Below are 14472 nucleotides of genomic sequence, written 5' to 3'. Positions count from 1 at the left end.
TAAGCCTTAAGCTTTTAAAGTCTTGCCTACGATGTAATCCTGTGCTCAGAATATTATCAGAGAGTAAATATTGAGAGAAGCATCCAGAAACTGATACCGGAGCCAGGGCAGCGTACTGAGGACTTGACAGAGTCCCAGCCTTCCCTGGTCACTCCCCTCTTCTCACAGGCCGGGCACCCCATCCCTTGGCACTTCCAAAAAGGGGGAGAAAAGGGCAGACTGCATTCTAAGCCACACACTAAAACCTACCCGTTCCTGGGGTGCCACTGGTTACCTGAACAGAAAGGGATGAGATGCCCTAAGCCGATGCAGCAGGTAGGTCGCTGGGGGCTGTGTTACCTGATCTTTTGAATGCGACAGTCCTTCCCACTCAGCACACTGCCCAGCAACTCCATCACAGGGTCCTGAAACTGGTTGTTGTCCAGCCTGGGCAGAGGAACGGTGACAGTGAGTGGTCCTGCAGCCTGTGAGCAGGGCGAGACCTCCACCGCCTCTCAACCCCACTGTAGTCCTACTGCTTCAGCTCCGACCTATAGACTCGCGCACTCATGGTGCCCAGACTTCCCTGTGGGGTAACCTAAGGTAATCTGAGGTAGCCTGAGGTGGTTCCTGGGAGCTGTGTTGTTCCTCTTAGGTGGCAACTTGCAGTGTGTTGTCACAGCAGCTCTGTACACCATGTACCTGTGTGGAACACTGTTGGCTAGCTTTACTTCTGAGGATGTCAACTCTCAGGACTCTCAGGTCCTAACTGACCCTTCTACATCTGTTCCTCTACATTGGTTCCAAGTGTGATTGAGGGTGAAACTTCTGTCAACACTGACTGGCTCACACAGTCTTTGTTTTACACATGCGCGCACACACACACACACACACACACACAATCTTGCTGTGTAGCCCAGGCTGTCCTAGAACTCCGCAGTCTTTCTACCTCAGCCTCCTGACTGCTGGGGTTGCATGTTTGAGTCACAATGCCTGGACTCAGAGGGTCTCCTCAGTCAGGTTGTATTTCCATGTTGACATTCTAACCTTGCTGTCTCAAGAATATAGCTTTACATGGATGTAAGCTCACCGCAGATGTAATAGCTAAGAGGACATCACACTGACATAGGGCAGACCTATAATCTAGTGTGATAATGGCCATATAGAAAAAATGAGTGCTGGGTGTGGACAGGACACTGGGGCAGATGGTCATGTGACAGAGGACGTAGGGATCAGCAAAGATTGCTGGCCCACAGGTGTTCCAGAAGCAGGATGTGCCCTCCTGACATGGTTTCATGGGAGCACTGCCCATGCCTTGACCTCAGACTTGTGGCTTCTAGAACTAGATCAGTTGCTACGATGGTTTAGCGCCCAGCTGTGGAACTCTAGCAATCTCAGCAGGCTACCGGGAAAGGGGCGTGATGAAGCAAGGACGCACTCCAGGTCTTTCTCCTTTGCCCTTACTCCCTGCGCAGACCCCAGACCCACCTGAGGCTCTGACAATAGAGCAGCTGAGGCAGCAGGCTCTGGAGGACACGCTGGCTGAGGCACAGGGAGAAGTCGGCCTCCCAGGAGCAGATATCAGACATCTGCAGGAGGTAGGCCAGGGCAGTGCGGTGTGGCGGACTGGTCATCCCAGCCAAGGTCCCACTCCGCATGGCCTCCTCCACACTGCGGGCCAGGTCCGTGTGCCGCAGCTCACTCAGGCAGTACAAGATGTTGATGGCACGTGCGCAGACTGCGGTGTCGGGATGGAGGAAGCCTTGTAGGACCTCAGCCACCTGGTTCCGGTAGCTCTGGTGCTCACCTTGGGCCAGCAGGGAGCCGGCCAGCAGAGCATTGACCCTTGGGGACAAGAGGCCAGAGAGAAAGCGCAGGAACACATCTAGCCTCCCATCCTTGGCTTGTGTGGCCCGCTGCACTGCACATCTGAAGTGGGTGAGGAAGCCCAGCCTGGGCCAGGACATGCCACTCTCAGTGAAGAGGTCGAAGATGGCCCTCTTGGATGCACTGTAGTAGTATGTAGCCGCCATGAATTCTTGCAGAGACAGGTGAGTGAAGCAGTAAGCTACTGAGGAGGCCAGGGTCTCTTCCCGCTGCAGGAGGCAGCTGCACAGGCTGCTCTGTAGCAAGGCGAGGTCCACTCCAAACGCCTTCATGTCTTGCTCATAAAACACGTATTTCTTCTTGACCAGCCCATGAAAGGCCAGGCGGCCCAGTGTCCCCACCATTTTGCGAGCGCCCTGCATTACCTGCTCGATCCTAGGGCTTACCTTTCCTTTATCCTGCCCCTCCCCACCAAGAGCCATCCTAAAGTACCAGGAGTAGAGCTCACACAGGGTCTGAGGCAACGGCAGCTCTGCATCTTGGACAGCCAGCCTGGTGCGGTACAAGTGACCCAAGGCCAGCCCCGTGAGCCTGCAAAAGGCTGGTATGGTGCACATCAGATACAGACCTCTGTTGGCCTGAACTTGACTCAGGACCTGGCCTAAGAGGTTCTGGTCCTCAGGAAACATCTGCTCCAGACACACCTTGATCTCTTCCTCAGTAAGACCCCGAATCTCGGTCATCCGGTCCACTAGGCCCCCGGGGATCTGACCAGCAGCACTGGGCCGGGAGGTGATCCAGACAGAAATTTCTGGAAAGAGGTTGCCTCGGATAATGTTAGTGATCAGGTGGTCTACCTGGATCTCCTTCTTTGGGTCTGTGCAGGCCACGGTATTGGAGAATTCCAGGGGTGTCTTACACTCATCCAAGCCATCCAGGACCAGGAGGGCTCTATCTGGAGCTGTCACCGCCCCAGCTTCCCCAGCGTTTGAGAAGATGGAGTAGATGAGTTTGTCTGCAGACAGTTTCTCATAGGTATTCAGATCGCGAAAGGTCAAGGGCAGAACCCATGAGAAGCCCTTGCCCACTTGTCCTCTGGCCCAGCAACGAACAAAATGCCTCACTAGCGTGGTCTTGCCCACGCCAGCCACTCCAATGGTGACAGACACCCGAGGTGGGATAGACACCCGAGACAGAGGTAAAAAGAGCCTATCCAGGGTGATGGCTCTGCCAGGGCGCCAGACCCCACGTGCGGCCTCCACCTGTGTGAAGTCATGCTCCTTCAGCTGTAGGTCTGTCAGACCCTCTACCAGAATGAGGCTGGCCAGTTGGTGTGAGGGACTGCCCAGTTCTGGGTCATTTCCCACCCTGCTCAACAGAGCCTCACAGTGCTTTTGTAGCCTTGACTCTGCAGGACAAAAGAGGTAAGGTGCAAAGTGAGAGGTGCACAGGACAAGGTGAGAGGTTTCAGGCACTTCCCCGACTGCCTCCCTCGTCCTCCATGGAAGACTTACCATTGCTTTGAGATCCCACTGGGGAATCTGGCATTTTGTTACAGGCCAGTAGCAGCTGACTGCCCTTCCCAGCCAACAGATCCACAAGAGTTTTCACCTGCTCAGCTGGGGAGCCAGCATTCTTGGCCCAGCATGTCTCTCTGTCTGTCCACACCTCTTGCTTCCTCATGGAGTCTTGTGTTTGCAGCCAGAAGCTGTGAAGACAGAGCCAAGACTGTACCCTGGGGAACCCTCTGCTGTTTCCTGGCCAGGGAAAATAAAGAGGCAGGGGCCGAATGAAAAGGACTTGGACTCTAGCTCTAACACCTGCAAGCTGGGTGACCCCAGGCAGGCTGTGTCACCTCACTACAACTAGGTTTCCTTATTTGTGACCTGGCAATGGCGACACTGTTGGGAGGAGTGACGTAAGCAGTGTGGGAAGGGAGCAGTGTATGAGTCGATCCAATGAGCACCCTGGGAAAGGCAGAGAGTGGAAGGGGACTGTGGTAAGGTCAGGGGGTGACCAGGGTGGGGAAACAAACACCCTGTGCTCTGTGTGACACTGTATTGGTGGGTGGGTGGGTGCCACTGCACTATGCAAGTGGGGACCCTAGAGTCGACTGGACTTGTGCAGTTATGTTGTGTCAGCTAAGCTAAGAGCCTGAGGGTCTTCACTGTAACAAATGCAGCCCCGCATGGGGAGTACGCCGGGCAGGCAACAGTGTGTGGGAACTCCGTACCCAATCACCACTCTGTAAGCCAGCCTAAAACTGCTCTAAAAAGGAGTATTTTAATTTTTTAAAAAAGGAAATGAAAGAACGAGGGTAAGGGGGAAGCTCTCAGAGCAGCAGTATAGCTTCTTCTCTTGGCTTGGCTGGCCTTCCTGAAGCTGGGGGGCTTTGGGCCTACAGGAAGCACCATTCACTGCTGAGCACAGAGATACGGGGCCGGCAAGAGGTAAAGCGCATGCCATGTCCCACCTGCTCACACTCCTTCGCCACAGCCGGCTGCTTGTTTGAAGCTCTCCTGCGGCCTGTCCCATTGATGTTCCTCCTCACTGGGTACAGGGGCCACAGCAGTCCCTTGGGGACTCTTAGGCAGATACCAGTCGCCCATAGTTTATAGTTCTAGACAAGAAAGCACACGGGAGATGGGGTAAGCAGAGAACACAGTCCAATGCTGGCAGCGGCCCTGCTTAAGATGACCTGGGAATGGTTATCTTAACTGCCAACGATCTGGCCAGTGCTGGCTGCCCCAGGTTCTCGGTGATTAGCTGAAGAGGGGCTGTCACAGACTCCTGGTTTTGAACTTATTGGTGTCAGTTTAACATTCATCAGTAAGAAGGACGGCCATTCCACCCATAGCCATGCTGGAGAGTCGATACCATTAACGTACCGTGTTTATGTTTAAGGCCAATGAGCTGGACTAACCTGGGAATGTAAGGCTGGCAGAGGATGGACTAACCTGGGAATGTAAGGCTGGCAGAGGTTGGTTCCACTCTCCACACTCCTGTAAGATCCTCTGGCTTTTGCTTTTGCAGTTTTCCAAAGTGGAGAGTTGGGGGGCGGGGGTGGGATCAGGGCCAACGCCTGGTGCATGTTTGGATCTGTGCTAATACACAGATCTTTTTATAGCTTCACTAGTAAAACCCTACATTTTTTTCCTCATCTAGAGCTTGGAAAGTAAAGGTTTCTTACTTGCATCCAAGCACTTACAAAATAGTCTTGTTCTGAAAATTGTTGGTGTAAAAGAATTAATTTTTATATTTCATCGGATGTCAGTAAACTGAGTATTTTTTTTTTTTTGGTGTGTCACTCCTCTGTTAAATTCTTCAAGCTTTCGGCTTTTCAGTAGAAATAATTCCATGTTTTAAAATGAGAGCCATATTTTGTTTATGTGTGTGTGGGTTTGTGCAAACGCATGGGTGAGCCCACAGAGGCCAGAAGAAAGTGTCAGATCTGCTGGAGCTGGCATTATGGGTAGTTATAATAGGTGCTTGGGATCAAACATTGGTCCTCTGCAAGAATAGCATGTACTCTTGTGTGTACCTTTAACTGCTGAGCCATCTCTCCAGCCCCATATTTTATCTTCTTATTTCTGAATTGTCACTTGCTTTGAACAATATCCCTGCATTGGTAACCGGTCTTCGCTTCCCTGTAGCAGTGCTGGCAAGCAGCTTTTGCTGTGTGTGTTCCCGGAGCAACCCTGTATAGAACTGCTGGGTATAATATTTGGGCAGATTTCTGGTTAGTTTTGCTGTGTGTGTTCCCGGAGCAACCCTGTATAGAACTGCTGGGTATAATATTTGGGTAGATTTCTAGTTAGTTTTCTTTTCCTCTTGGGGACAATGCCCATTCCTATCACCATTCAGCTAATGTGTTATGTTTCCCAAAGGCAAATATCCCCTCCCCCACTCAGCATACCTCCATGTCTGCATCACTCAATTTACTTTTTTTTTTTTTTTTTTTGGTTCTTTTTTTCGGAGCTGGGGACCGAACCCAGGGCCTTGCGCTTCCTAGGCAAGCGCTCTACCACTGAGCTAAATCCCCAACCCCACTCATTTACTTTTAATGAAGACCCTCTTTACCGCTTCTATTTCATAGACCAAATACCAAGGTTAGGTGGCTTTCCTAAGGACACATGGTTAGGAAGCATGGATGTTGATCTAAGATGGAGGCCATGGTTTGAAAACTGGGTCACTGGGTGTAGTGGTGGATGGCTTTAGTCCTGGCACTTTGGAGGCAGGAGCAGAAAGAATACAAACTTGAGAAGAACTTGGGCTACATAGCAAGCCCTTGCCTCAAAAAAAAAAAAAATGGAGGGAATGTTTGTTAACTAGAATATATGTTCTTTATTTGTCCATTCATTTGCCTAGTAAAATTTGAAAGTGGGGTTGGGGATTTAGCTCAGTGGTAGGGCGCTTGCCTAGGAAGCGCAAGGCCCTGGGTTCGGTCCCCAGCTCCGAAAAAAAGAAAAAAAAATTGAAATTGAAAGTATGTGAGTGTTTGACGGTGTGTGTGTGGTGTATGCTCACATGTCTGTGGAGAGGCCAAATAAGGATGTCAGGTGTCTTGCTGTATCATATTCTACGTTACTCCCCTGACACAAGCTCTCTCACTGAACCTGGACATATGCTGGCAGCCAGAAAGCCCCAGAGACCCTTCTGTCTCTGCACCCCACAGTGCTGGGATTATAGATGTACACCTGGCCGTGTTTACCTGGCTATGTCTGTGCTAAGGACTTGAACTCAGGTCCTCGTGGTTGTTCAGCAAGTGTCTCTCTCTGCCCACTGAGCCATCTCCCTGGCCTCTGACCTACAAGTATGTTTGTTGCTTGTTGGTTTATGAGACAGTCTTGCGTGTGGCCCCCGTCAGCCTGGTGCCTACTTTATAGAATCTTCCTGCCTCATTCTTCCAAGTGTGTAATTACAGATATGATTTACCAGGAAATATTTACTGAGAGTCTCTTATATGCTGTAGACACGAGGAATATGAAGGTGAACAAACTGGACAGAATCCCTGTCTTGTGAGTAGGGAAAAGTAGGGGACGATGTTAGTAAAGGACAAGGAACAAGAAGGGTTTCTGAGGCGACTAGTCACGTGCACGTGTCCTCCACACCTACACACACAGGCATGTGCACTTACACACATTTGCATCCACAGACAAATACACACGGAGACACAAATTAGATGGATCAGGTAGTGATGACAAGAGCATTATAGACAGGAAATGACTAGATAGATAAAGAAAAGAGGGGCTGGAGGGAAAGCTCAGTGGTTAGGGATGCTTGATTCCCCTCCAGAGGACCGGAGCCCAGTTCTCAGTATCTACCTCAGCCAGCTCCCACCTGCCTGTGACTCCTGCTGACATCTGAGGTATTTGCGCACACAGATGCATACACATGAATACAAAATAAATATTGTTAAAATGTATTTTCATCTAGGTGGGATTCGCCTGCATATATGTCTGTACACCATGTGTATGACTGGAGACCAGAAGAGAGCTTCTGGTTCCCTGGAACTAGAGTTACAAATGGCACGGATCTGCCATCTAGGTGCTGGGATCCTCTGGAAGAGCAGCGTGTACTCTTAACTACTGAGCCATCTCTCCAGTCCCCAAGGGAAGCTTTTTTAAAAATACAAGCAGCCAGCAGTGGTGGTGCACACCTTTAAACCCAGCACTCAGGAGGCAGAGACAGGCAGATCTCTCTCAGTTCAAGGCCAGCCTGCTCTACAGACTGAGTTCAAGACAGTCAGGGCTACACAGAGAAACCTTGTCTCAAATAGGAAGAAAGAAGGAAAGAAAGAGAGAGAGAGAGAGAGAGAGAGAGAGAGAGAGGGAGGGAGGGAGGGAGGGAGGGAGGAAGGAAGGAAGGAAGGAAGGAAGGGGAAGAAAGAAAAAGAGAGAGAGAGAGGAAGGAAGGAAGAAAGAAAGAATGAATAATTCTTAGAAATAAGTAGCTAAGATGCTGGAAAGAAACAGTCTATAAATCAAGCAGGAAAAACACTGAGCTATGAATCTCCTGTAACAGGCAAATACAAACGACACATGATGATGTGGCAGTGTGAAGAATCTTTTCTTAAGATTTATTTATATTTACTTTATGTGTTATGAATATTTTTCCTGCTTATGTTCATGTGTGTGCAATGCCTGTGCGGCCAGAAGAAGGTGTCAGGTGCCCTGGAACTGGAGTTCTAAGTAGATGTGAGCTGAGAACAAATTTCGGGTCCTCAGCACAAGCAGCAAGAACAACTGTGCCATCTCCCCAGACCAAGCAATCTTAACACATAGGTGGTTGAAACACAAATTAGTATGAAGATAATAGAATATTTTTTGTAGTGCCAGGTATGGATCCCCTCTTGCATGCTAGGCAAACTCTGCCACTTGACCACACACACTCTCAACCAGAATTATAGATCGTAATTTGTCATTAAAAGTTCTACTTATGGGGTTGGGGACTTAGCTCAGTGGTAGAGCGCTTGCCTAGGAAGCGCAAGGCCCTGGGTTCGGTCCCCAGCTCCGAAAAAAAAGAACCAAAAAAAAAAAAAGTTCTACTCATGACTGGCTTCTCATCTAGCCACAGGAGAGCCAGCCCCACTCCTTGATGGCCACCACACAGACAGACAGACAGACAGACACACACACACACACACACACACAAAGGAGAGGCAGCCCCACTCCTCAACCACATGAAAGAGAGCTGGCCCTGCCCCTCACCTGGAGGAGGGGAGGCCCAGGGGAGACCTAGGCTGACAAATTCAACTACCACCCAGGCCCACGTCTAGGGCCTTGAGTTGACCCACCCTTACAGCTACCGTATCTATGAGCTATGAGGCATGTGAAGGGGTGGGTTCTTAGTCAGAGGATCTTCACAACTTTGGGCAACAGCAGGATGTCTGAGAGAAATCTTGGTGAGGATCCCTAGCAGAAGCCAGAGGCCTTAAATCAGACCAATGACTCATTGTAATGAACATTTGCACATAAAGATGTGTGGACAAATTGGTGTACTGTGGGATACACCACAGCTCCCAATGCCACTAAGACATACAAGTACATGACGGAGAGGCAGGAAAGACCGAAGCATGGAGTCATATAAATATGGCATAACGACTGGAGACACCACGGGAGTGTAAGAGAAGGCTGTGATTGACCGAGCAGGTCATTGCCTGGCGGGGTCAGTGGGAGAGATTACAAGGGTGGATATAAAAGGACTGGGAAATAAAAAGTAGGATTAGGATACGTGATGCGAAATTGCCAAGGTTTAGAGGACTCCACGGAGCGATGGAGACAGAGCTTGGCTTGCTGATACAGCTAGCTGTGCGATGCTTGTGGACCTAGAGTCTTCGCTGATCTTTGCTTCCTTGAGAGAGGCACAGCCAAGAACTTCTCCCGGTGTCCCTCTGGGTCCCTCCCACTGACTCACGCCAAGGCTGAGGCCTGGCTGTCTCTGCTAGGTTGAGTCACCACTGTTGCTAACAGGACCGCGGTGTATCCTGAAGTGTGCATGAGTGGAAGGAGCTGCCGCTGCTGACCGGTGAACTGAACTGCCGATTTCCAGACCACACCGATGGGAATTGCTCCAAAGAACCATTTCTAAACAGGTCTCCTTCCCCCATATCCTTTCTTTTCCACCTCTGGGGGGTGGTGGGCTTCAAGGTAGGTTAAAACGCTTAAGAAACATCATCAAAGGGGTTGGGGATTTAGCTCAGTGGTAGAGCGCTTGCCTAGGAAGCGCAAGGCCCTGGGTTCGGTCCCCAGTTCCGGAAAAAAAAAAAAAAAAAGAAACATCATCAAAAATAAGGTTAGAAAAAAATTAAAGTTATGCCAAAGAATCGATAACAGATTATATTTTTAAAAATTCTACAAATGGGAATTGAATTTTTTTAAAAACCTCATTTATTCATTTATGTATATAAGTACACTGTAGCTTGTCATCAAATAGACCATAATGGTTGTGAGCCACTATGTGGTTGCTGGGATTTGAACTCAGGACCTCTGGAAGAGCAGCCAGTGGTCTTAACCACTGAGCCATCTCTCCAGCCCCGGGAATTGAATTTTTGTGGATGTGAGTGTTACATGTGTGCATGATAGTATGAAGGCTTAACAATTCAGACACATTTTATATAGTCTTCAAAAACACCAGAAAGCCACAGAATATGACATTTACTATTAATTCATTATTAAAGATCATTTGACTAGAGACATGACAGTACCATGACAGGTCCTGACAGTACCCCACTTCTTGGTTCAAAGAAGAAGTTGAACATCAAAACCTCCATATGGAGTTGCTCCACTTATGGCAAAATATAGCCACCAAACAAAAACTACTGTGTTCATTTACAGACAAAAAATACTGTCCAAGAAGGGACACACAGTGTGGGATAGTCGACAGCTTAGCTCTACCAAGACAAAGTAAACAATCCTTCGTAGTTCCTGCTTTATTTCAAGGCCTGTCCGATGGCTCTGGGCCAGAAGGCTGAAGACTGATGCTCCCACATTTTGAGGAGTGAGGGACTATCTAGGTAGCTGTCTCTACAAATTGGTTAAGTTTTGGGAGCTATGCTCTGTGCTTCCTGCTATGTCTTCCGGTAATATTTAATTCATTCTCAGATTTCTGATGGGGTTGAAGACTAATTATAGTCTCAAATCAAACTCAGGTTGTTTAACATTGAAGAAGATGATATAGAAAGGATGTTTTTCAGATGGTAATACAATTTAAAGTCAGGACGTAACTCAGATATAGAATTGTAAACTCTTTCAGTCAGGATGAATAGTACTTTAACTGGGGCTGGAGAGATGGCTCAGCGGTTAAGAGCACTGACTCCTCTTCCAGAGGTCCTGAGTTCAATTACCAGCAACCACATGGTGGCTCACAACCATCTGTAATGGGATTCAATGCCCTCTTCTGGTGTGTCTGAAGACAGCGACAGTGTACTCAAAATAAATAAATCTTTAAAAAAAAATAGTACTTTAACTGATAACTATGATGAACTAGATGTTAATTATATATCAAACTGTGTAATTTACATAATTGTTGCGGTTATGCCCAAATTTTATCTGAGAGACAAACCTTTTTTAAAAATTTAGACAGAAAGATTGAGATGTTGGGAATTGGTTCTTATGCATTGTCTTATTTTGGCTCCCAAAGGCCATGCTTCCAGATCTGAGGGTACCTGCTTCCAGCTGGCTCAATTGATTGGCTGGGCAGGGAGTCAGGGCGGGACTTTTAGATTGCATGGGCAAGGGACCAAAAGAGAGGGGAGTAAGAGAATCGCCATGCCATGGAGGCAGAGGGATCAGACTTAAGAGCTGCAGGGGAGAAAACATCCAGCAATGTGATGGAAAGGGGGAGGGTGGCACTGCCCAGAAGGTAACAGGGCAGCAAAGATAAAATATAAACTTAAAAGGTGTTGAGCCATAATATTGGAAGAAGAGCTAGCCAAGGCGCATCAAAATTAGCTGGTGTGTGCGTGCGTGCGTGCGTGCATGCGTGCGTGTGCGTGCACGCACGTCTTTCATTTGCAAATCCAGAGAGCTCTTGGGTGGGTTAGGAGCCAAAGTGGATTAACTAATTCACCACTACATACGATGTATGCACAGACAGGTGAGTACAGATGCCTTTGCATGTGCTGAGACCAAAAGAGGACATCAGATGTCCTGCTCTATCTCTCTGCCTCTACCTTTGCGAGAGGGTCTCTCACTGAATCTAGAACTGGGCTAGTGGCCAGCCAGCCCCAGACATCATCCTCCCTCCACTCACCACAGTACAGCCACATCTAACTTTTATCTTGCATGTTGGAAATCTGAATTCATGTTCTCATCCAGTGTTCTTATTGAGCCTTCTCCCTGCCCCCCCCCATGTGACTTTATCTTAAATAATTAGACATATAAATGCAGCTACAAGAATGCTCATAAAACATTTGCTACAGGAAAAAGTTGAAGGGGGTGAAAATGTAAAATTCTTCTCAATGAGAGATTAACTGATAAAAATAAATTTGGTCCAATTCTGTGTCGCGACACTATGAGGTCCTGAAGTAAAGTAAGGCCTTCGACGTGTCTAACTGGAGTAATGCATATACTGTACTCTTTATTTTGAGATAGGGTCTCACTATATAACTCTGGATGTCTTAGAATTCACTATGTAGGACAAGCTAACCCCCAGCTCACAGTGATCTGCCTGCCTCTGCCTTACAAATGCTGGATTAAAGGTTCGCCGCTACGCCAGGCTTCACAGTAGACTTTTTGTCTTTTAATGTCATAAAGGTTCAAAACACCTTAGTGAGGGTCTAATCTATGCAAAATGTATAGTTTCGAGTGTCGTTAAGTTAATGACAATCCCTGTTGTGTGGTGCTGGGACTTCAACCAGAGTCTCGGCTGTGGTAAGCAGGTGATCTACCCATGAGCTATAACCCCAGATTTACAACACATTTACACTTTTATGCCAAAAAATTTAAGGTATAGAATGCGGAGGCTGAAGGGATGGCTCCGTGATTGAGAGGGCTTGGTGCTCTTCCGGAAGACCCAGGTTCAGTTCCCAGCACCCACATCAAGTGGCTTACAGCCCCTGTAACTGGAACTCCAGCTTCAAGGAATCTATTTCCCTCTCTGGCCCTCTGTGGACACTCAAAAGCACATGTGCATATTATGATATAGACACTTATGTGCACATATATTTCAAAATTAAGCTACTTAAAAAAATTAAAAATAGTACAACTATAACAGGATACCATTTTCTCTCTCTACAGGAAAAAGCTGGAGGCGTTTGGTAGTGGAACTGAGGAATTGTTTCTTACTGTATTAACTTCAATTGCTCAAATTCCACTAACAAATGTTGCTTTTTACACTTTACTAGATTGATTACGGAATTATGAAAGTAATACATGTTCATTAAAATATTTAAATCATACAAAGAGAGAGTATAATCCTAGCTCTATTCACCAAGCATGACATATTCTGTTCGATGGTTTTGCTTTTTTAAAAATTAGGATGGGGCTGGCAGGGCGGCTTAGAGGGTTTAAAGTGCTTGCCACACAAACATGACAACCAGCGTGCTGGCCCTGGACCACAGGACAGAACTGATTCCCAAAATTGTCCTCTGATCTCCTCATGCACGCAGGGATACCCACACTAATAATCATAATAATATAATAAACAACTAAAACCTGAGATACAGACTACACAGAGGCACACACAGAAGAAACCATCGCAATAAGGAAAAACTAAAACATTCACAGCTATAGTTAGACACAGAAAATTCAAAATCGTCCACAAACGAATGACTAGAACTGATGTCTGAGTTTGGCAGGGCTCTGGACCCAGGGTCAGTGCTCTCAAACAGTCCGTTTATTTCTGCATACTAGCAACCATCAAAACCGATCACATCCAGTGAAATTAGCAACAAGTTTGTGACCTCTGCATTTAAAAACCATGGAACGTCATTGAAGTAGATGGAAAAGATAGATCTAGGATCGCAAGCATGAGTTCCCACCAAGCCACAGGTTCTAGAATGTTCCTGACAACTTTATTCAGAATTAGCCAAAGTAGTAAAATCAACCAATACCCATCAACAGTAGCGAGGGAAAGGTGGAAAGGGCACAAACCGCTACCAAACCGCCCAGCCTGTCACACAGATGCCCGCACCCGACCCAGCCCGTCACACAGATGCCCGCACCCGACCCAGTCGGTCACACAGATGCCCGCACCCGGCCCAGCCCGTCACACAGATGCCCGCACCCGACCCAGTCCGTCACACAGATGCTCGCACCCGGCCCAGCCTGTCACACAGATGCTCGCACCCGACCCAGCCCGTCACACAGATGCCCCGCACCCGACCCAGCCCGTCACACAGATGCCCACGCCGGCCCCATTCTGTCACACAGATTCTGCACCCGGCCCAGCCTGTCACACAGATGTCTGCACAGTTGGCCATAAAAGAATGTGCTCCTGGATTCCATTTCCAGGGAAATCTGGACAAACCAATCTGAAATGATAGGTGTGAAATAGTCACTCTTGGGGTTGCTTCTGCCTGAGAGGCAGCACAAAGGACCTCTAGGTGCCAGTTTCTACACATCGATCCAAGGAATGATTAAACACACTAGTTCACCTTACTGTGTGTAAGGTACATCTTGACTTCTGAAGTTGTCAACTGTGCAAAAATACAAATGTAGTTGGACCAAGTGAAGCAGTAGTCCTATGTCAGCCTGTCCGTGCCAAAGGTCAGGATGCTAGGGGCCTGTTGTGCTTTCCGCTCAGGTATTTATTGTCAGGGCGTGGACCAGGGCTAGCCACTGCCTTCTGTAGTTGGATGCCCACCAGATAACCTTATTGCAGCTAGTGAACAAGAGGATGAGGCCGCCATGTTTTGGAAGGGCCTAGATCACTGCTCCTGGGCTCTGGCAAAGCATCATGTCTGGGGGAGCCTACTCTGTCTCATGCCTCTCCCTGGCTGAGCCTGCTGATCCCCTTCCCAAATGCCCGCCTTGCCCCACCTAGCTGTTGGTAGCTCTGGTCACACACACAGGACCTTGGGTTCTTTGTGTGACTTACTCTCTGCCCTCATCTCCCTCCCCAGGCCTGACCTAGCACCATAGCAGCTATCTGGCTTCTGAGATGAGCAACCTGAAGGAAGAAGTTACTTCTGCCCTAAGGATACACCGTGGCCCTGACCGGGAG

At 48.2% G+C, this 14472-nt stretch overlaps 1 protein-coding gene across 21 annotated transcripts in view; it reads right to left on the bottom strand.

The window, feature by feature from the left end:
- The window catches only part of Nlrc3 (NLR family, CARD domain containing 3), a 36952-nt gene that overhangs the window by 21183 nt on the left and 1297 nt on the right, over window positions 1–14472 (bottom strand). For 8 of the 21 annotated variants that reach the window (XR_015630274.1, XR_015630273.1, XR_015630277.1 and 5 more), the window contains 4 exon segments: window positions 4280–4426; window positions 3321–3514; window positions 1468–3214; window positions 340–426 (listed from right to left, as the gene is read on the bottom strand). Coding sequence is in view for 15 of the 21 variants with exons in the window: in XM_087570134.1 (XP_087426260.1) it covers window positions 340–426; window positions 1468–3214; window positions 3321–3514; window positions 4280–4341 (2090 nt within the window). In the remaining 6 variants the exon portion in view is untranslated. 21 annotated transcript variants of the gene reach the window in all.

The sequence above is a fragment of the Rattus norvegicus genome, chromosome 10 (assembly GCF_021556685.1).
Source record: "Rattus norvegicus strain SHRSP/BbbUtx chromosome 10, alternate assembly SHRSP_T2T, whole genome shotgun sequence".
Classification (NCBI taxonomy): domain Eukaryota; kingdom Metazoa; phylum Chordata; class Mammalia; order Rodentia; family Muridae; genus Rattus; species Rattus norvegicus.
The sequence above is the reverse complement of the archived record's forward strand: the minus strand, read 5'-3'. Positions and strand labels throughout refer to the sequence as shown.